We start from the raw sequence: 23,341 nt of genomic DNA, 5'->3' as shown, positions 1-23,341 counted from the left end.
ACGGCAGTGGCTTATTCCTGTTTTGCATTTTGGTTATGTATTTTATGTTATACTTCTGTTTCTGTTCCCCGTGGGTGTCATGGGGTGTCCGGAGTCCACCCTTAAGGAGAGGGTACTGTTATGAACCACAAGTAGTGGTTCATTCCTGTTTGCTTTCCGTTTATGTATTTTATGTTATAGTTCTCTTGCAGGCCAGGATTTCCTTTGCTCTGGTTTAGAAAGACTCTTGTTGGCCGCCGGTGGTGAGTCTGTGTAATTGCAGCCTGTTTCCATGTGTTTAGCCTCACCTGTCTGTTAATTGCACCTGTCAGTTTGGAGTCGTGCAGCTACATAATTAATTAGGGTCCCTGCTGTGATTGCAAGAAATCCTTGTTATATTCTGTCTCAGTGCATTACACAGATGCCGGTGATAGCTTCTGTCTAGCTGCTTCCTGCCTTGAAGCATTCCTGTCCAGGAGTCCTGTGGCTTTGTCTGTGTCTGATCCAGTATCCAGCTCCTTGGTGTCCACTGGTCTGTCGTTTGGAATTCTGCCTGTCATCCGGTCCTGAGAGCCTGTGTCAGCTACTTTGGGGGTTCCTGTCCTTTTGCCAGTATTCGTACCAGTTTCGTGAGTAGCGGCTTTGCCGTGTCCCTTGGCCTAGGCCGTAGCTACCTGTTGCTTTTGCTTTGGATTTTCTGCAGAGGGTTCTGCGTGTGCTGTCCTCTCCAGAACACAGCGGTGTTGTGTTGGCATGTGTTGTGGTGGCCTTTGTCTTGGCGGCTGTGCCGCACATACTTTATTTTAGTTCTGTAGCACCCCTAACTGGGTACTTCCTTTTCTAGTTAGAGGTTCCCCTTGTCATCGCCCCGTCTCAGTCTACGCCTTGTCTCCAGCTAAGACCGGGGGGCATCAGAGTTGGGCAGACATAATTCGCCGTCAAACGCGGCTGCCGTGGGGCCAAGAAATCATAGTCTCGCAGGCGTAGGCTGACAACGAGGGTGAGACAACGGAGTTAGGGATCCTTGGGGTTGCTGCCGAGCTCCGTTTATACTGCAGCATTACGTTCCTGTACTTGGGGCTCATCCGCCCACTTCCAGGAGTACCAAGTACAGTGAACGTAACATTATCACCGGCCAATACAACAAAAAAGAAACAAAGCTAAATAGTCGTTTTTTCTTTTTTGGCCCAGTCCAGTCCTGTCTAGAACCCAGTCCAGTGTTCAGAACCCAATCCAGTGTTCAGGACCCTGTCCAGTCTTGTCTTGTCTAGTTCAGAATCCAGTCCTGTCTAGAATCCAGTGTTCAGAACCCAGTCCAGTGTTCTAAATCCAGTCTTGTCTTGTCTAGTCTAGTCCTTGTCTTGTCTAGTCTGAAGTCCTCCTATGCCTACTATGCAAGCCCTGCAGGTTTCTCTCTCAGTCCTGAACTCTGCTTTCAGTGCTCTGAAACCTGAGCGACTGGAAGTTTTGCAGCATTCCTTAAAGCAATTGCAAAACCTTCTGACCAAAATTTTGCTTATCTTGCCAGAAGTCGTTGAGAGTTCATCTATCCCTAAAGAGACTCTCGCTCACAATATGGTGACAAGAGAAACCTCAGGTTCGGTTGGAGAGAAAAGGTTTAAAAGTTTTCTGCGGCCCAGGCTCTCAGAAGGGGAGCGTCTGCGTCGCAGAAACTTAAATTTATGCCTATATTGTGGGGATTTAGGCCACTATCTGCAGACCTGTGAGTTGCGCAAGCCGAAGTGTGGCGACAAGTCCTACCCTCTGGCCAAGTTGAGTCAGGATTTAAGACCTACTCCTGTCTCCACTGTGGCAGAGGCACTTGTCACAAAACCCACACTAAAAAGCACTCTGTCCTATAATTGTGGTGCTTGGGCTAGGAATCCCCATTATAGATTCAGGAACCAAAGGAGAATGTTTCTCTCCTCTCTTGACTTTCCTGTTGAATCAGAGTTGAAAACCCCGGTAGTGGAATCTCTGAGTCTTGAAGCGGTGCCCGATGCCCAGGGTCCTGAAGCGGTGCCGGATACCCAGGGTCCTGAAGTGGTGCCCGATGCCCGGGGTCCTGGAGTGGTGCCTGATGCTCGGGGTCCTGGAGTGCTGCCTGATGCTCGGGGTCCTGGAGTGGTGCCTGATGCTCGGTGTCCTGGAGTGGTGCCCGATGCTGCGGTCGAAGAGGGACATCTGATATGATCGCTCAGGTGTCAATACCAGAAGGGGTCTCAGAAACTGTTACCCCAGGTTGGGACTTGAAAAGCACAACCCCAGAAAGGGTATCTAAAACCATAGTTCTAGAAGGGAACTAGAAAAGCAAAACCCCAGAAGGGATCTTTGAAGTAATATCCCCAAGTGGGGTCTCGAGAGACACAGCTCCAGAGAAGGGTCTAGATTTCGCTTCCCCAAGAAAGGACTCAAAAGGCATAGCTTTAGTGGAGGTTCTGAAGGTCATAGCTTCAGCAAAAGTCCCGGAGGTCATAATCCCGGGAGAAGTCTCGATAATTTTCGACCCAGAGAGGGAGGCCGACGGTCCGGTCCCAGAGAGGGAGGCCGACGGTCCGGTCCCAGAGAGGGAGGCCGACGGTCCGGTCCCAGAGAGGGAGGCCGACGTTCCGGTCCCAGAGAGGGAGGCCGACGGTCCGGTCCCAGTAAAAGAATCCGAGGTGCTGACCCCAGCGGGGTTCCCGAAGGCCACTGCCCCAGCGGGGTTCCCGAAGGCCACTGCCCCAGCGGGTTCCCGAAGGCCACTGCCCCAGCGGGGGTTCTGAGGGCCACTGCCCCAGAGGGGGTTCTGAGGGCCACTGCCCCAGAGGGGGTTCTGAGGGCCACTGCCCCAGAGGGGGTTCTGAGGGCCACTGACCCAGAGGGGGTTCCGAGGGCCACAGCCCCGAGTAAGGACAGTAGTGACCAGGTCCTAGCAATGCACTCCAGTCAGTCAGATGGGGAGGAAGCAGATCCTGAATCTTTTGATACCTCAACATCTATAGTCTTTGATGGGGACTTAGTCCAATTTTTTGCACTAACCAAACACTCCTACACCATTTTGTTGTCTAGACCATTTCTGGGCATCACTTCAGAGAACCTTGTGCTCTATCTGATATATTCCTTTAGAGGGGAGCCTTTTGAGTGGGCATCCAACTTAATGAAAACTGAAGATCCCATTCTTCAGGATCCGCCGGCATTTAGTGATGCAGTTATTAAGAGATATGGTTTCAAAGAAATTGGTTCAGGTTCCTCTAGGTCACCTGTCTTATCTGCTGAGAGTCCACTGTATACTGTAAACTCGGCACAAAAATCTCAGCCCATTGCTTTGACTACAGGATGTGCTTTTCTGTCTTCTTCTAGTAGTAGTACTTTGCCTGAAAGTTCAGCTCCCAAGGTTAAGTAACCAGTCTCTGATTTGAACCCAGCCTTGCTGGAAGGTACCATCAGTTCAGACAATGTTTGGGGAATTACCTTGGTCAGACCTCAAGAACTTTGTAAAAAAAAATGAAGAAAAATAAATAATTATTGACTCTTGCCTTGTGTAAAAAAAAAAAAAAAGTTTTTTTCTCCTTGTCTTGTGTCCAGTGGCCACAGTCAAAGGGGGGGGGGGGGGGGAGCACTGTTACAAGCTGTTGCCACAGCTTGTTTCTGTTTATTGTCATTGTCTGTTTGTTCGAGTGTCAGGTTTTTTAGTGTATCCCTTGTTTTGGAAAGTCTGAATTTTGGGGTCCGTTGACCCCTCCTCAAGGGGGGGTACTGTTATGAGCCACGGCAGTGGCTCATTCCTGTTTTGCATTTTGGTTATGTATTTTATGTTATACTTCTGTTTCTGTTGTCCGTGGGTGTCATGGGGTGTCCGGAGTCCACCCTTAAGGAGAGGGTACTGTTATGAACCACAAGTAGTGGTTCATTCCTGTTTGCTTTCCTTTTATGTATTTTATGTTATAGTTCTCTTGCAGGCCAGGATTTACTTTGCTCCGGTTTATAAAGACTCTTGTTGGCCGCCGGTGGTGAGTCTGTGTAATTGCAGCCTATTTCCATGTGTTTAGCCTCACCTCTCTGTTAATTGCACCTGTCAGTTTGGAGTCGTGCAGCAGGGCAGCTGCACGACATAATTAATTAGGGTCCCTGCTGTGATTGGAAGAAATCCTTGTTATATTCTTTCTCAGTGCATTACACAGATGCCGGTGATAGCTTCTGTCTAGCTGCTTCCTGTCTTGAAGCATTCCTGTCCAGGAGTCCTATGGCTTTGCCTGTGTCTGATCCAGTATCCAGCTCCTTGGTGTCCACTGGTCTATCATTTGGAATTCTTCCTGTCCTCCGGTCCTGAGAGCCTGTGTCAGCTACTTTGGGGGTTCCTGTCCTTTTGCCAGTATTCATACCATTTTCTTGAGTAGCGGCTTTGCCGTGTCCCTTGGCCTAGGCCGTAGCTACCTGTTGCTTTTGCTTTGGAGATTTTCTGCAGAGGGTTCTGCGTGTGCTGTCCTCACCGGAACACAGCGGAGTTGTGTTGCCATGTGGACAGCACTACCTTTGTTATAGTTTTTGTCTTGGCGGCTGTGCCGCACATACTTTATTTTAGTTCTGTAGCACCCCTAACTGAGTACTTCCTTCTCTAGTTAGAGGTTCCCCTTGTCATCGCCCCATCTCAGTCTACGCCTTGTCTCCAACTAAGACCGGGGGGCATCGGAGTTGGGCACACATAATACGCCCTTCAAACGCGGCTGCCGTGGGCCCAAGAAACCATAGTCTCGCATAGTCTTGACAACGAGGGTGAGACAACGGAGTTAGGGATCCTTGGGGGTGTTGCCGAGCTCCGTTTATACTGCAACATTACGTTCCTGTACTTGGGGCTCATCCGCCCAGTTCCAGGAGTACCAAGTACAGTGAATGTAACACTCATAACAAAGGTTGTTGGATTTGCGGTAAGCCTCTATGATTTTCACCTTGTCCAGATAGTTCAAGAGCTTGAAGATCTCTGGTCTAGGGCATTGTTGAGATGATTGTTTGTCAGGACCGATACAGTGCGCCCTTTCCACTAAGTACGATGTAAGAAAAGAAGGAAGGCCCAGAGTCTCGGGGAGCCAGCGAGAGACCAGATCCTTAAGATCTTTAGGGCGGAGCAATTCCGGAAGGCCAATAAGGCGCAGGTTGTGTCGTTGATTGCGATTTCCCAGATCTTCGATTTTATCAGTTAAAGCTGCAAGGGTGGCGTCATGTGTTTGCAATTGCAATACTGCCTCGTGATGGTCATCCTCTAAAGTTGAAATGCAGTCTTCTGCCTCCACAAGGCGTTTGGTGTGTTGCATTATTTGAGCAGCAGCTGAGTTAATAGCCGCCATTAACGGAGCCAATTTAGCATCTAGAAGATGCGAGATAACGTCCAAGATTTCTTTGGCCCGTTGAACAGAGGAAGGACTGAATTTGTCAGCCATAGCTAGCCCATCCGTGGAATCTCCCTGGCCGGGAGATGTTGGGGAAAGAGAGTGATCCGAATAGGCATCTTTATCCTTATCCTTATCTTTGGACGCCGTTTTATTTTTGTTTTGGGAGCCTTTGGTCACTCGTAGCGTTTTGGCGACATATTTTTCCATGATCAGGATCGTTGGAACAGTATGACCCGAAATAGAGCAGAGAAGAGATGTCACAAAAATGTTGTAAAATCCCAAATGTCACTGGATGTCTCACAGATGCGTATGCGGCAGCAGCGGCAGCAAACACAGTGTCTTAGATATCACTTGGAATCTCACAGGTGCACAAGCAGCAGACACAGTGTCAGATATCACTTGGTGTCACACAAGTGTACAAGCAGCAGCAGATATGGTGTCACACATTACTGGGTGTCTTACAGATGTACAGGCAGAATTCACGTGTCATATATCACTTGGTATCTCACAGGTGCACAGGTAACAGCGGCAGTAGTAGACACAATGACACATATATCACTTGGGTGGTCACAGATGCATATGTAGCAGCCGCAGCAGCAGTGACAGGTATGCTGCCTCTTGTACAACTTGGCCTCACACAAAGGTATATGCAGCAGCAGCAGTGACAAGTATGCTGCCTCTTGTAACACTTGGCCTCACACAAAGGTATATGCAGCAGCAGCAGTGACAAGTATGCTGCCTCTTGTAACACTTGGCCTCACACAAAGGTATATGCAGCAGCAGCAGTGACAAGTATGCTGCCTCTTGTAACACTTGGCCTCACACAAAGGTATATGCAGCAGCAGCAGTGACAAGTATGCTGCCTCTTGTAACACTTGGCCTCACACAAAGGTATATGCAGCAGCAGCAGTGACAAGTATGCTGCCTCTTGTAACACTTGGCCTCACACAAAGGTATATGCAGCAATAGCAGTGACAAGTATGCTGCCTCTTGTAACACTTGGCCTCACACAAAGGTATATGCAGCAATAGCAGTGACAAGTATGCTGCCTCTTGTAACACTTGGCCTCACACAAAGGTATATGCAGCAGCAGCAGTGACAGGTATGCTGCCTCTTGTAACACTTGGCCTCACACAAAGGTATATGCAGCAATAGCAGTGACAAGTATGCTGCCTCTTGTACCACTTGGCCTCACACAAAGGTATATGCAGCAGCAGCAGTGACAAGTATGCTGCCTCTTGTAACACTTGGCCTCACACAAAGGTATATGCAGCAGCAGCAGTCACAGGTGTGCTGCCTCTTGTAACACTTGGCCTCACACAAAGGTATATGCAGCAGCAGCAGTGACAGGTATGCTGCCTCTTGTAACACTTGGCCTCACACAAAGGTATATGCAGCAGCAGCAGTGACAAGTATGCTGCCTCTTGTAACACTTGGCCTCACACAAAGGTATATGCAGCAGCAGCAGTGACAAGTATGCTGCCTCTTGTAACACTTGGCCTCACACAAAGGTATATGCAGCAATAGCAGTGACAAGTATGCTGCCTCTTGTACCACTTGGCCTCACACAAAGGTATATGCAGCAGCAGCAGTCACAGGTGTGCTGCCTCTTGTAACACTTGGCCTCACACAAAGGTATATGCAGCAGCAGCAGTGACAGGTATGCTGCCTCTTGTAACACTTGGCCTCACACAAAGGTATATGCAGCAGCAGCAGTGACAAGTATGCTGCCTCTTGTAACACTTGGCCTCACACAAAGGTATATGCAGCAGCAGCAGTGACAAGTATGCTGCCTCTTGTAACACTTGGCCTCACACAAAGGTATATGCAGCAGCAGCAGTCACAGGTGTGCTGCCTCTTGTAACACTTGGCCTCACACAAAGGTATATGCAGCAGCAGCAGTGACAGGTATGCTGCCTCTTGTAACACTTGGCCTCACACAAAGGTATATGCAGCAGCAGCAGTGACAAGTATGCTGCCTCTTGTAACACTTGGCCTCACACAAAGGTATATGCAGCAGCAGCAGTGACAAGTATGCTGCCTCTTGTAACACTTGGCCTCACACAAAGGTATATGCAGCAATAGCAGTGACAAGTATGCTGCCTCTTGTACCACTTGGCCTCACACAAAGGTATATGCAGCAGCAGCAGTCACAGGTGTGCTGCCTCTTGTAACACTTGGCCTCACACAAAGGTATATGCAGCAGCAGCAGTGACAGGTATGCTGCCTCTTGTAACACTTGGCCTCACACAAAGGTATATGCAGCAGCAGCAGTGACAAGTATGCTGCCTCTTGTAACACTTGGCCTCACACAAAGGTATATGCAGCAGCAGCAGTGACAAGTATGCTGCCTCTTGTAACACTTGGCCTCACACAAAGGTATATGCAGCAGCAGCAGTGACAAGTATGCTGCCTCTTGTAACACTTGGCCTCACACAAAGGTATATACAGCAATAGCAGTGACAGGTATGCTGCCTCTTGTAACACTTGGCCTCACACAAAGGTATATGCAGCAGCAGCAGTGACAAGTATGCTGCCTCTTGTAACACTTGGCCTCACACAAAGGTATATGCAGCAGCACCACCAAAGGCTTTGACTGTGTGGGAAAGACAGGGCACAGTGTGAAGGGCACACTTATCAGGATCTTGAGTAGAGGGAGAAAGAAAGGGAGCCCTCTGTTCCCCAATGCAGCCGCTGGGACACATAGGTAGTTGGCAGCGTAGGGGGTGATGATCCCCCAACAGGAGAGAGCTGAGGAGAGGTGGGAAGGGAGGGAAAACGGATCCCTATCCCTAAGTGCAGTGGCCACGGGAGGCAAGCAGTGACCAGCGCGGTACCTGCTCCCCGGGCTCGCGCACCCGCAACTGGAGCTCCTGGCGCAGCCGAGATCAAATATGGCAGCCGCCCTCCGCACACTGCGTGCGCTGACTCCGGCAGGGGAGAGCCAGAAATCACCTCCTCTTGGCCCCGCAGTATCTCCAGACCCTGATGGTAGTAGCAGCGGGTCCCGGTCCTGAGTCTGCTGGTTAAAAGATGGTTATTTCACCAGGCAGGCCCGCCCATCGGAAGTCCACATTTGACATTCTTATTGGCCAATATTACATGAGTAGTCAAACATACCTTTATTACATGAGTAGTCAAACATACCTTATAGCAGACTATACTGTTCCATTAAGATGCTTAACCAGGTTACAAAAGATCAATATGGTATATTAGCGTTACTGTACGCTGCAAATATGTCCACATTTACAAAACGACTATAGTCATACTTGATATTGCTTTTCTCAATTGTTCTTCTTTTGTCCATACTATGTGTGTCCCTACACTACAGCTGGAGCAGTCTCAAGCGCTGAGGTCTGGAGAAAGCGATACAGTATTAGATTTGAGGCGACGCTTCCAGGAGGAGGAGATGGCCTATAAGCACAAGCTGGCTGCCTACCAGGAGGGGCAGCAGCGGCAGGCCCATCTAGTACAGAGATTGCAGAATAAGGTGAGCAAGGGTCCACTGTATAAAATGCACATGGGGTGGAATGTAATAGTGTGTGAGAATCAGAAAGTGAGAGTTCTCCTGTGGTTTTTTTCAAGCGGCAATCATTTACATGGCAAAATCAACCTGGTTTTGCCATGTAAATGATTGCTACTTTAAAAAACAGGATAACTCTCACAAAATCTTTCCCATTCTGATTCTCACACCCTATTACTTCCTCCCCATTGTGTTTATATGCTTGCCTGTGATGATGATTAGAAATCCCCGGTGTTCACATGATTGGTGATTAGTGATCATGGGTGGTCATTCCGAGTTGTTCGCTCGTTATTATTTTTTTCGCAACGGAGCGATCAGTCGCTAATGCGCATGCGCAATGTCCGCAGTGCGACTGCGCCAAGTAAATTTGCTATGCAGTTAGGTATTTTACTCACGGCATTACAAGGTTTTTTCTTCGTTCTGGTGATCGTAATGTGATTGACAGGAAGTGGGTGTTTCTGGGCGGAAACAGGCCGTTTTATGGGAGTGTTTGAAAAAACGCTACCGTTTCTGGGAAAAACGCGGGAGTGGCTGGAGAAACGGAGGAGTGTCTGGGCGAACGCTGGGTGTGTTTGTGACGTCAAACCAGGAACGACAAGCACTGAACTGATCGCACTGGAAGAGTAAGTCTCGAGCTACTCAGAAACTGCACAGAGAAGTCTTTTCGCAATATTGCGAATCTTTCGTTCGCAATTTTAAGAAGCTAACTAATCGCGACTAATCGCTCCGTTGCGAAAAAAAATAACGAGCGAACAACTCGGAATGACCACCCGTAGGCGGCGGCTTAGTGTGTGCAAAGCTGCTAAAAGCAGCTTGCGAGCGAACAACTCGGAATGAGGGCCATGGTGAGATGGTTGAGGGAACCAGTAATGATGTTGTTATAATATAAGTAATTTTTATTGGCTTTATAGGTGATAATTATGGTGTTGCTATAAGAGTAACCTGTTGAACTAATACCTATCAGCTAACGTTATGTTGTGGCATCGCATAAGCAAAATATAATAATACTAGAAGATTATGGGCCTGATTCATGTTTGTAAGTAAAGGAAAAATCAAGCAACTGGGCAAAATCAGATTGCACTGGAGGTGGGGCAGCTATAACATGTGCAGAGAGATTTGGGTGGATTGTGTTCAAACTGAAATCTAAATTGCATGGTAAAAATAAAGCTGTCTCTAATACATTTGTGGGCTACATGCAAAAGCAGCCAGTATTTACCCTGCACAAAAAAATATAAATGTATTTGCTCCCCTTGCATGGTAACATGTTTTGTTCCAGAAACAAAGTTACTTGTTTTTGCGTTTTTTTTTTGTTTTACTTACAAACATGAATCAGGCCTGATGTTGGGATGGCAAGAGGCACTGGTGTATTTATAATAGGTGCAGTATGTGAGGTGCACATGAACTCCAGGATCCAAGGGCCATGGGGGACCACACCACATGCCCTGCACTCATTTTTTTCAATACCTACCCTCCGGAGTCCCGCATCACAGAAGCAATGCTGCAGAACTCATCGGCCATTTTCCTGGTTTTTGCTCATACCCCCTAACTTTTAAAATAGCTGCTGTACCATTTTCCCAGAGACCTGCGCATGTGCACTAGACTCTGGGACAGCGTAGGGTCCCCTAGTGACCCTAGTGCCCAGAGTCAAGAGCGCTGACGGCTAGAGAGGAGGAGGCCCAGAAGTAAACTGTCCGCGGGCTACCTCCTCTCTGAAGACGCCCATGAGGTGAGGAAGATTATATTGTTGTGTGCAGGAATCTGACATGATAGCTGATCAGTGATTATGAGATGCAGTATTAGTAATCTAATCAAGCTTTGATCAATAATGCTAGCGTTAACTCTTGTCTGTAAAGTGAACACGACTGTTTTATCATTTATTTATTTATTAGTATAACTATCAATTTGTCACACAAATCACCTCAAATTCTGACCTTAGACTCTGCAAAGCTCTTACTGTATGTCATCCCTGTACCACACAAGCCCTATCTGCTATTGTTCCCGGTGCCTGTTTTCCAGGTCTTACAGTATAAGAGCCGATGTGGAGAACTGGAGCAGGAGCTGCTGGAGAAATCCTCTGACAGCGACCAGCAGAAATTGTCGGTAAGTGCTTTACACTTCTATAGTCACACCAGGAGCGCGTATCAATCAGATGACACCATTTAAAAACACATTACAAAACAGCATACCAGAGAGATCTTGTTGCTGGTGCCAGGTATCTGCCATCACAATCTTGTGAACACCCCGGGTGTAAAAACCCAGGGAGGAGAGGAGGAGCCTCTCTCCACGTTCCGCAGTGCTAGTATGGGCCCGGGTGAGTAAATTGTTTTATATGTAGTATATGAGGTCGCACTCTGATGTGCACCCACCTTGGTGTACGTTCAACCATCCAAAGTGTGCATATGTATCAGAGCGTCATTGCACACCCAAGAGTGGTACAGTATATCTACAGATCCTCAATACGCCATACACCGCGAGATGTCTGGTGTGAGTGAGCAAGCAGTTCCCAGCAACTCTGCTAAAGTCGAGCTTCTTTTTTCCCCGGAAATGCGTCATATTGCATCGCTGTGTGAATAAGACGCACAAGCAGATCTGCTAATTAAAATGATATACAGCATGCATATATTCTATGTGCGACTGTGGCTGTATCTGCATATGAAAAGCTAAGTTACACTGTTTTCCATACAAATGGCCCCTATTTGATGAAGGCAGGGATGTGCTGCTGTCAGTGAGGCAGGGATGCGCTGCTGTCAGTGAGGCAGGGATGCGCTGCTGTCAGTGAGGCAGGGATGCGGTGCTGTCAGTGAGGCAGGGATGCGCTGCTGTCAGTGAAGCAGGGATGCTCAGCTGTCAGTAAGGCAGTGATGTTCTGACTCACAAGGTGCAGTGTGAAAGGGGTCTGAGCAGCTGTGACATGGTAGGGTTGGATCCGGGATTTAGTTAATATTTTCTAAGGAGGTGATTCACTGCTTTCTGTAAAGAGGTAATGAACTGATGTCAGGGATGTGCTGCTGTCAGTGAGGCAGGGATGTGCTGCTGTCAAGGAGGCAGGGATGTTTTTCTGTCAATGAGGCAGGGATGTGCTTCTGTCAGTTAGGCGGTATATGCTGCTGTCAGTGAGGGGGGGATTCGCTGCTGTTAGTGAGGCGGTGATATGCTGCTGTCAGTGAGGTGGGGATGCGCTGCTGTTAGTGAGGCGGTGATATGCTGCTGTCAGTGAGGTGGGGATGCGCTGCTGTTAGTGAGGCGGTGATATGCTGCTGTCAGTGAGTCGGTGATGCGCTGCTCTCAGTGAGGCAGGGATGTGCTTTTGTCAGTAAGGCAGGGATACGCTGGTCTTAGTGAGTCGGTAATGCGCTGCTGTCAGTGAGTCGGTGATGCGCTGCTCTCAGTGAGGCAGTGATGCACTGCTGTTTGTGAGGTGGGGATGTGCTGCTGTCAGTGAGGCAGGGATGTGTTGCAGTCAGTGATGCAGGGATGTACTGTTTTTCTGTGACCAGTGTCTCTGTGTTTAGGTTCAGGTGTGCGGTTACTCTGGGAGATGTGTGCGGTTGTTTGGAAATAATGCACAGTCATGTGGTCTAGTGTCTAGAATTTTTTCAGGAGGGCATGACTAGTAAAAATCTATAGGTAGCCCTCAGATATATATGATCTATCTCTCCCCATAACCCTCTGACTATCCCCATCACACTCTGCCTCTCCTTATCACCCTCATTCCCTCCGTCACCCTCTACTTGTACCCATCTACCTCACAACGCCCCCTTCATCTCTCCCTGTCACCCTCTGCTCCCTGTCACCCTATGCCTCTCCTTGTCACCATCTGTCTCTCCCAGTCACCATTTACTTCTCCCTGTCACCCTCTGCCTTTCCCTGTCACCCAATTTCTCTCCTTGTCAACCACTGCCTCTTCCTGTCACCCACTTCCTCTCATCATCAGCCTCTGCATCTCCCTGTTACCCTCTGACTTTCCCTGTCATCCTCTGCCCTTCCCTGCATCACCTCCCTGTAAGTCTTCGCCTCTCCCTATCACCCTATCTGCCTCTCTGTCACCCTCTGCTCCTCCCTATCATCTTCTGCCACCCCATGTCACCCACTGCCTCTTCTTGTCATCCATTGCCTTCCCCTATCACTCACTGCCTCTTCCTATCACCTACTGCCTACCCCTGTCACCCACTGCCTACCCCTGTCACCCGTTGTCTCTGCCTGTCAAAAAAAGCCTCTTCCTGTCACCCACTGCCTCTCCCTTTCACCCACTGCCTCTCCCTCTCACCCATTGCTTCTCTCCATCACCGTCTTCTTCTCCCTGTCATCTTCTACCTCTCCCTGTCACCCACTGCCATGTGGCATACTATAAACTTGGGGTGGGTCTGAAGAGGGGGGCCCAAAGCATAGTATTGCACCTAGGCCATTCATTCAAAAGTTCCGACACTGAAGTTGGCTTAACTAATTTTCTAGAAAACGTAACCTATCAATTAACTAGGAACCAGTACCTTATGACTATATTAGTCAGACCTCATGAATATTAGTCAGTGCCTTAGTGAGATCTTCCTTTCTTACCAAACTGATGGGCTGCCTACTGGTCCAGCCCACAAAATACATGTTCCTGATGGTTGTCCTGTCCAAATGCCTTTCTACATTCTGGCACCTCTGGTCTCTATGCACCTGGCTGATCAGCCTCTCACACTCATGTACTCACAGATGAGCTATCTAAATTGTCATTTGTTATCCCATGTTGTGACACGAGTGCAGACTTTATCCCATTTTGTTCAAATATTTTAAAATATATATATTTATTTTTTTACTTTCTATTTCTACATTATTTTAAATGTGCAATTGAGAAAAGTAGTAGCGGTTATTATGTAACAGTGTTATCGGTAGGGTAATAGCTGTTAATGTGTAAACACAAAGGCTTCCTGTTATTGTTAGCCGTGCTGTGTTAGCCATTCCTGTAAGCCAGCTGAAGACCTCAATGAGTGATGAAAAACAAAATATCATATTAATGATATGTAACACAGAACATGTCCAGCTTATGTCTTCAAAATGCTAGGAATGTGGAAAATATTTAGGAATATTGTGCTAAGCAAGTCTGAATTGGTCTTTCAATTACTAAGTTAACAACAATGTTTACCATTACATTTAAATGTCTTTGGGATCAAGTTCATGCTCCGCCAGCTGCAGAAACATCAGTGTCTGGCTTAAACCCTATCCAACCCATTGCACTAAGCACCTGTGTCTGCGGTAGACACATATTAATGCTCTGCACCTTTTGTGCCCTCACCTATTGTACATACTGAGTGTGAATTCCTCTATCCCATAGACGGCTACAGGTGTGCTCAGCTCATAAAGAATGCTAAGACTGTGACAGCAAGGGAATGTTACCGCAGGAATTTTACACCTTTAAATACCTTTAACTTACTGCTTCTTGGATGGCACCCTGCAATATTTGCTAAATAGATTTTTTTTTTTTTAATTTCTCACTGGCTTATCGAAGCAACAGCCCCATTCTTTAAGCTTAACCAGTAATTCCCCTCCACTCCCCTAGATGGCAAGCTCTCACAAACTGGGCCATCCTCCTTCCTGGTTCTCACCTTGCACTAGCCCTGTCTCCATTACCATCCCATTCATATGTGAAGATGTATAAATCATGGGGGGGATATGAATCAAGCCTTGGAGAGAGATAAAGTGGAGAGAGGTAAAGTACTAGCCAGTCAGCTTCTGACATTTTACAGGCTGTTTGGTTGGTACTTTATCTCTCTCCATTGTATCACTCTATAAGGCTTAGTACATCTCCCCCATGTATAATCAGCTTCTAACTGTCATTTCAAAGACTGTGCTAGATACTGTAAATGACTGATTGGTTTGTTTTTTACAACTTCTCCACTTTTTCCCTCTCCGCGACTTGATACATCTCCCCCATAATCAGGAATTCTGATCCTGTCCGTCCGTCCATTCCAGGGCACAGAGTCAGTGAGTGCTACTGTTAATAACTGTCACTCACTTGTACCCCTTTCACACTGAAGACCCAGCTCTGACCCGGGATACTGAACATGGGTCAGAGCCTGAACTCCTTTCACACCACCAGATGGTCCCAAGTCAACGCCGTTCACACATGGCGCTTGGAGATGACATAATATTCAAGTGCTCCTCTGCCTGCCAGTCAGCAGCTTTTTAGGCATGACCCTGGTCTGCCATTCACACTGCAGCTGACCTGGTAATATCCCTGGTTGTGGACCCCGGATTCACAACCCAGGTGGACCCTTTCACACCGAGGGGTATATTTACTAACGTCCCGATTTAATTTGAGTTTGTATTTTTCTTCTAAGTGTGATCACGGGACTTTACTAAACACAAATCTCGGCAGTGTTGGGGCTATTTGTATTGTTTTTCCCGGCAGAGTTCACAAATACGAATGAATAGACCGTCGGTCAAACACGGCTGTTATTTTATACAACTCGGTAATTTACTAAGAATTCGTATTCTCAGTCACTGCCGACAATAGCCAAACACTGCCAGGAAAGCATAGAATACGTAAAAAAAGGAGCTTTCAAATAGACCTGCTTTTTGCTGGCATGTTCAGATAGTCATGCACAGATCAGTGAGATCCGTGCATGCTTATCTGTGTAAAAGGGTCTAAAATTGTTAAAAATCATAAAAAAAAATTGTGTGGGGTCCCCCCTCCTATGTATAACCAGCAGAGCCAGCCCTAGCCAATATGATGCCCTAGGCAAGATTTTGGCTGTTACCCCCTAGCACCACAGCTAGTTCCGCCTCTGCACCATCACCCCTAACCCATACCATCACCCCTTTCCCAGCACCATCACCCCTAACCCATAGCAGTCCTCATTTTGGTGTTCCTACCCCCTATATTTTAAATAGGAACAGTGCACACATTCGACGCACAGCTCACACAATAGTACCACACAATAGTACCCCCAATTCAAATTACGCCACACAGTAGTGTAACTTAATTCGCATTTTATCATGCAATAGTGTCTCTAATTCATGTTACATCTCTCAGTAGTACCACTTTACCTTATAAACGTTACTCCTCACATAAGTGCATCTTATTCACATTACATCACACTGAATTGCTTCTTATTCACATTACACCACACCATATTGCTCTTTATTCACATTAGTCCACACAGTAGTGCCCTTTCTATAAGTTACGTCACACAGTAGAGCACCTTATACACATAATGTACACAGTAATAACCCTTAAACATATGCCGCACATTATTAATGCCCTTATACACATAATAACACACATAATGTCCTTTTCACATATGACCCACATTATTAATGCATTTATACACATGACACACATAATGCCCCTTACACATATGCCGAACACTACTGCACAACCAACCCACCTGCACACAGCACTCTCATGGCTGCTCTGCCTCTGCTTGGATACAGAGGTGTCCTCATACATCTTGCCTCAATACGCCATGCAGCAGGAGATGCCTGGCGTGAGTCACCTGGCAGCTCTGCTAACATTGGGCGCCTTTTTTTGGATGAAAATGCACCTTATGTGCAGTACTAGGGGGGTAATTCAAGTTGATCGCAGCAGCAAATTTGTTAGCAGTTGGGCAAAACCATATGCACTGCAGGTGTGGCAGATGTAACATGCGCAGAGAGAGTTAGATTTGGGTGAGTTATTTTGTTTCTGTGCAGGGTAAATACTGGCTGCTTTATTTTTACACTGCAATTTGGATTTCAGTTTGAACACACCACACCCAAATCTAATTCTCTCTGCACATGTGATATCTGCTCCCCCCCCCCCCCCCGCAGTGCACATGGTTTTGCCCAACTGCTAACAAATTTGCTGCTCAACTCTGAATTAGGCCGATTATAACGATACGCGGCATGCTTATATTCTGTGTGCGACTGTGACTGTATCTGCATAAGAAATGCTACGTTATGGTGATTTCCAGGAATACACTGTAACGTAGCATTTCGTATGCAGATACAGCCACAGTCACACACAGAATATAGGCATGCCGCATATCATTTTAATCAGCAGAACCTGCTTGTGCCCCATGGCATACCACATGCCCTAGGCATTTGCCTAGTTTGCCTATGCCTAGGGCCGGCTCTGATAACCAGCCTCGGGCTCTTTGAGTCGTTCCTGGTTGTTTAAATACCGGGGAATAATTGACTGGGGTCACTCTCTCTTGAGGGTGACCCCAATTAACTTTGCGGTTAACCGCAGACCGCAAAGTTTTACCATCATAGGCTAGAATGGAGGAGCGCGATACTTCATCCTAGCCAGTGCACTACTCCTGATTGACAGGCTAGTAGCGCACAGCCAATCAGGAGTGCTCCATGACGTGGCGCTCCCTGATTCGCTGCTGTTATCTCCAGTGACAGGAGTGACGGGGATCCCGGCATTCGGGGAAAGGGGTTCCGTGTGTAAAGTGTAAACATGGAACCCCTTTAGTGGCGTGGATCGGACTTTCGTTTATATATTATTGACAGGGCCGTGGATTACTGCAGGAACGAAGAGGACAGATCATCACTGGATAATAGGTGAGTATATTGGAATTTTGGTTTTACAGGTAAACATTTGGATTATACATGGAGAAGGGGACGTGATTGGGCGGCGTGGGATGTAGGTAAGTATGTATGAGTGTGTAAGTGTGTTTTAATAAATTTGTACTATCACGGTGTGTGTCTTGTTTTTTATTTTGGTATTTCTTTTGTTGTAGAACTACAGGTACCAGCGGGCTCGTTATTTCCCCGCATGCTGGTACTTGTGGTTCTCCAGGTACTGGCAAGCGGGAGAGGCTTGCTGGGACTTGTAGTTATAAAACAAAAGACAATATTCCTTTCTCTGACGTCCTAAGTGGATGCTGGGACTCCGTAAGGACCATGGGGATTAGCGGCTCCGCAGGAGACTGGGCACAACTAAAGAAAGCTTTAGGACTACCTGGTGTGCACTGGCTCCTCCCACTAAGACCCTCCTCCAGACCTCAGTTGGATTCTTGTGCCCGGCTGAGCTGGATGCACACTAGGGGCTCTCCTGAGCTCCTAGAAAGAAAGTATATTTTAGGTTTTTTATTTTACAGTGAGATCTGCTGGCAACAGACTCACTGCAGCGAGGGACTAAGGGGAGAAGAAGCGAACCTACCTAACTGGTGGTAGCTTGGGCTTCTTAGGCTACTGGACACCATTAGCTCCAGAGGGATCGACCGCAGGAACCGGCCTTGATGTTCGGTCCCGGAGCCGCGCCGCCGGCCCCCTTACAGAGCCAGAAGCAAGAAGTGATCTGGAAAATCGGCGGCAGAAGACTCCTGTCTTCAACAAGGTAGCGCACAGCACTGCAGCTGTGCGCCATTGCTCCTCATGCACACCTCACACTGCGGTCACTGATGGGTGCAGGGCGCTGGGGGGGGGGGGCGCCCTGAGCAGCAATATAAACACCTTGCCTGGCAAAATCATCACAATATATAGCCCCAGAGGCTATATATGTGATAAATTACCCCTGCCAGAATTCCTGAAAAAAGCGGGAGAAGTCTGCGAAAAAGGGGCGGAGCTATCTCCCTCAGCACACTGGCGCCATTTCTCCCTCACAGCTCCGCTGGAAGGAAGCTCCCTGGCTCTCCCCTGTAGTCTACACTACAGAAGGGTAAAAAAGAGAGGGGGGGCACTAAATTTAGGCGCAATATACATATATAGCAGCTATAAGGGGATATAATTTAGTTAATCCCTGTATTATATAGCGCTCTGGTGTGTGCTGGCATACTCTCTCTCTGTCTCCCCAAAGGGCTTTGTGGGGTCCTGTCTTCTGTCAGAGCATTCCCTGTGTGTGTGCGGTGTGTCGGTACGGCTGTGTCGACATGTTTGATGAGGAGGCTTATGTGGAGGCGGAGCAGATGCCTATAAATGTGTTGTCACCCCCTGCGGGGCAGACACCTGAGTGGATGGACTTGTGGAAGGAATTACGTGAAAGTGTCGACTCCTTACATAAAAAATTTGACGACATGCCAAATGCGGGACAGCCGGCTTCTCAGCTCGTGCCTGCCCAGACGTCTCAAAGGCCATCAGGGGCTCTGAAACGCCCGCTACCTCAGATGGCAGACACAGATGTCGACACGGATACTGATACCAGTGTCGACGACGAAGAGACTAATGTAATGTCCAATAGGGCCACTCGTTACATGATTGAGGCAATGAAAAATGTTTTACACATTTCTGATGTGACCCCAGGTACCACAAAAAAGGGTATTATGTTTGGAGAGAAAAAACTACCAGTAGTTTTTCCCCCTTCTGAAGAATTAAATGAAGTGTGTGAAGTAGCGTGGGCTTGCCCAGATAAAAAATTGGTAATTTCTAAAAAGTTACTAATGGCGTACCCTTTCCCGCCAGAGGATAGGTCACGTTGGGAAACACCCCCTAGGGTGGATAAAGCGCTTACACGCTTATCAAAAAAGGTGGCACTACCGTCTCCGGATACGGCCGCCCTGAAGGAACCTGCTGATAGAAAGCAGGAGGCTCTCCTGAAGGCTATATATACACACACTGGTATTATACTGAGACCAGCTATTGCTTCAGCATGGATGTGCAGTGCTGCAGCTGCGTGGTCAGATTCCCTGTCAGAAAACATTGACACACTAGCCAGGGACACTATATTGCTAAACATAGAGCATATTAAAGACGCTGTCTTATACATGAGAGATGCACAGAGGGATATTTGCCGGCTGGCATCTAAAATAAGTGCACTGTCCATTTCTGCCAGGAGAGGGTTATGGACTCGGCAGTGGACAGGTGATGCAGATTCTAAAAGGCACATGGAAGTTTTGCCTTATAAGGGTGAGGAGTTGTTCGGGGATGGTCTCTCAGACCTAGTGTCCACAGCAACGGCTGGGAAGTCAGCATTTTTACCACATGTCCCCTCACAACCAAAGAAAGCACCGTATTATCAGGTACAGTCCTTTCGTCCCCAAAAGAGCAGGCGGGGTAGAGGCGCGTCCTTTCTGCCCAGAGGCAGAGGTAGGGGAAAAAAGCTGCAGCATACAGCCAGTTCCCAGGAACAAAAGTCCTCCCCCGCTTCTTCTTCTAAGTCCGCCGCATGACGCTGGGGCTCAACAGGCGGAGCCAGGTACGGTGGGGGCCCGTCTCAAAAACTTCAGCAATCAGTGGGCTCGCTCACAAGTATCCCTGGATCCTTCAAGTGGTATCTCAGGGGTACAGGCTGGAATTCGAGACATTTCCCCCCCCGCCGTTTCCTCAAATCTGCCTTGCCAGCAACTCCCTCAGGCAGGGAGGCTGTGATAGAGGCAATTCACAAGCTGTATTCCCAGCAGGTGATAGTCAAGGTGCCCCTACTTCAACAAGGACGGGGTTACTATTCCACAATGTTTGTGGTACCGAAACCGGTGAGACCCATTTGAAATTTGAAATCCTTGAACACATATATAAAAAAATTCAAGTTCAAGATGGAATCGCTCAGGGCGGTTATTGCAAGCCTGGAAGAGGGGGATTACATGGTATCACTGGACATCAAGGATGCTTACCTGCATGTTCCCATTTACCATCCTCACCAGGAGTACCTCAGATTTGTGGTACAGGATTGTCATTACCAATTCCAGACGTTGCCGTTCGGCCTGTCCACGGCACCGAGGGTATTTACCAAGGTAATGGCCGAAATGATGATACTCCTTCGAAAAAAGGGAGTTTTAATTATCCCATACTTGGACGATCTCCTGATAAAGGCGAGGTCCAGGGAGCAGTTGTTGGTCGGCGTAGCACTATCTCAGGAGGTGCTACACCAGCACGGTTGGATTCTAAATATTCCAAAGTCACAGCTGGTTCCTGCGACACGTCTACTGTTCCTGGGGATGATTCTGGACACAGTACAGAAAAAAGTGTTTCTCCCAGAGGAGAAAGCCAAGGAGCTGTCATCTCTAGTCAGACGCCTCCTGAAACCAAAACAGGTGTCGGTGCATCACTGCACGCGAGTCCTGGGAAAGATGGTAGCTTCCTACGAAGCAATTCCATTCGGCAGGTTCCATGCCAGAACTTTTCAGTGGGACCTGTTGGACAAGTGGTCCGGATTGCATCTTCAGATGCATCGGTTGATAACCCTGTCTCCAAGGACCAGGGTATCTCTGCTGTGGTGGCTGCAAAGTGCTCATCTTCAAGAGGGCCGCAGATTCGGCATACAGGACTGGGTCCTGGTGACCACGGATGCCAGCCTTCGAGGCTGGGGGGCAGTTACACAGGGAAGAAACTTCCAAGGACTTTGGTCAAGTCAGGAGACTTCCCTACACATAAATGTTCTGGAACTGAGGGCCATTTACAATGCCCTAAGTCAGGCAAAACCCCTGCTTCAAAACCAGCCGGTTCTGATCCAGTCAGACAACATCACGGCAGTCGCCCATGTAAACCGACAGGGCGGCACAAGAAGCAGGACGGCGATGGCAGAAGCCACAAGGATTCTCCGATGGGCGGAAAGTCACGTATTAGCACTGTCAGCAGTGTTCATTCCGGGAGTGGACAACTGGGAAGCAGACTTCCTCAGCAGGCACGACCTCCACCCGGGAGAGTGGGGACTTCATCCAGAAGTCTTCCAACTGATTGTAAACCGTTGGGAAAGGCCACAGGTGGACATGATGGCGTCCCGCCTAAACAAAAAGCTAGGAAAATATTGCGCCAGGTCAAGGGACCCTCAGGCGATAGCTGTGGACGCTCTAGTGACACCGTGGGTGTACCGGTCGGTTTATGTGTTCCCCCCTCTTCCTCTCATACCCAAGGTACTGAGGATAATAAGGAAAAGAGGAGTAAGAACTATACTCATTGTTCCGGATTGGCCAAGAAGAGCTTGGTACCCGGAACTTCAAGAATTGATCTCAGAGGACCCATGGCCTCTGCCGCTCAGACAGTACCTGCTGCTGCAGGGGCCCTGTCTGTTCCAAGACTTACCGCGGCTGCGTTTGACGGCATGGCGGTTGAACACCGGATCCTAAAAGAAAAAGGTATTCCGGAGGAAGTCATTCCTACGCTCATTAAAGCTAGAAAAGATGTAACCGTACAACATTATCACCGCATATGGCGAAAATATGTTGCGTGGTGTGAGGCCAGGAAGGCCCCAACGGAGGAATTTCAGCTGGGTCGATTTCTGCACTTCCTACAGTCAGGGGTGACTATGGGCCTAAAACTGGGTTTCATTAAGGTCCAGATTTTGGCTCTGTCGATTTTCTTCCAAAAAAGAACTGGCTTCACTGCCTGAAGTTCAGACTTTTGTTAAGGGAGTGCTGCATATTCAGCCTCCTTTTGTGCCTCCAGTGGCACCGTGGGACCTCAACGTGGTGTTGGGTTTCCTGAAGTCACATTGGTTTGAGCCACTTAAAACCGTGGATTTAAAATATCTCACGTGGAAAGTGGTCATGCTTTTGGCCTTGGCTTCGGCCAGGCGAGTGTCAGAATTGGCGGCTTTGTCATGTAAAAGCCCCTATTTGATTTTCCATATGGATAGGGCAGAATTGAGGACTCGCCCCCAGTTTCTCCCTAAGGTGGTATCAGCTTTTCACTTGAACCAACCTATTGTTGTGCCTGCGGCTACTAGGGACTTGGAGGACTCCAAGTTACTGGACGTAGTCAGAGCCTTGAAAATTTATGTTTCCAGGACGGCTGGAGTCAGGAAAACTGACTCGCTATTTATCCTGTATGCACCCAACAAGCTGGGTGCTCCTGCTTCTAAGCAGACTATTGCTCGCTGGATTTGTTGCACAATTCAGCTTGCTCATTCTGTGGCAGGCCTGCCGCAGCCTAAATCTGTAAAAGCCCATTCCACGAGGAAAGTGGGCTCTTCTTGGGCGGCTGCCCGAGGGGTCTCGGCTTTACAACTTTGCCGAGCTGCTACTTGGTCAGGGGCAAACACGTTTGCAAAATTCTACAAATTTGATACCCTGGCTGAGGAGGACCTGGAGTTCTCTCATTCGGTGCTGCAGAGTCATCCGCACTCTCCCGCCCGTTTGGGAGCTTTGGTATAATCCCCATGGTCCTTACGGAGTCCCAGCATCCACTTAGGACGTCAGAGAAAATAAGATTTTACTCACCGGTAAATCTATTTCTCGTAGTCCGTAGTGGATGCTGGGCGCCCATCCCAAGTGCGGATTGTCTGCAATACTTGTTTATAGTTATTGCCTAACTAAAGGGTTATTGTTGAGCCATCTGTTGAGAGGCTCAGTTATATTTCATACTGTTAACTGGGTATAGTATCACGAGTTATACGGTGTGATTGGTGTGGCTGGTATGAGTCTTACCCGGGATTCAAAATCCTTCCTTATTGTGTCAGCTCTTCCGGGCACAGTATCCTAACTGAGGTCTGGAGGAGGGTCTTAGTGGGAGGAGCCAGTGCACACCAAGTAGTCCTAAAGCTTTCTTTAGTTGTGCCCAGTCTCCTGCGGAGCCGCTAATCCCCATGGTCCTTACGGAGTCCCAGCATCCACTACGGACTACGAGAAAT

At 48.1% G+C, this 23,341-nt stretch overlaps 1 protein-coding gene across 6 annotated transcripts in view; it reads left to right on the top strand.

Annotated features, from left to right (window-relative positions):
• Positions 1 to 23,341, top strand: part of CROCC2 (ciliary rootlet coiled-coil, rootletin family member 2) — a 468,757-nt gene that overhangs the window by 116,517 nt on the left and 328,899 nt on the right. For all 6 annotated transcript variants that reach the window (XM_063915774.1, XM_063915775.1, XM_063915776.1 and 3 more), the window contains exons 4-5: positions 8,680 to 8,838; positions 10,888 to 10,971. In XM_063915774.1, the coding sequence (XP_063771844.1) occupies positions 8,680 to 8,838; positions 10,888 to 10,971 (243 nt within the window). The remainder of the gene's footprint in view (positions 1 to 8,679; positions 8,839 to 10,887; positions 10,972 to 23,341) is intronic.

This window comes from Pseudophryne corroboree, chromosome 4, assembly GCF_028390025.1.
Source record: "Pseudophryne corroboree isolate aPseCor3 chromosome 4, aPseCor3.hap2, whole genome shotgun sequence".
Taxonomy (NCBI): Eukaryota; Metazoa; Chordata; class Amphibia; order Anura; family Myobatrachidae; genus Pseudophryne; species Pseudophryne corroboree.
This window is presented reverse-complemented; position numbering and strand designations above follow the sequence as displayed.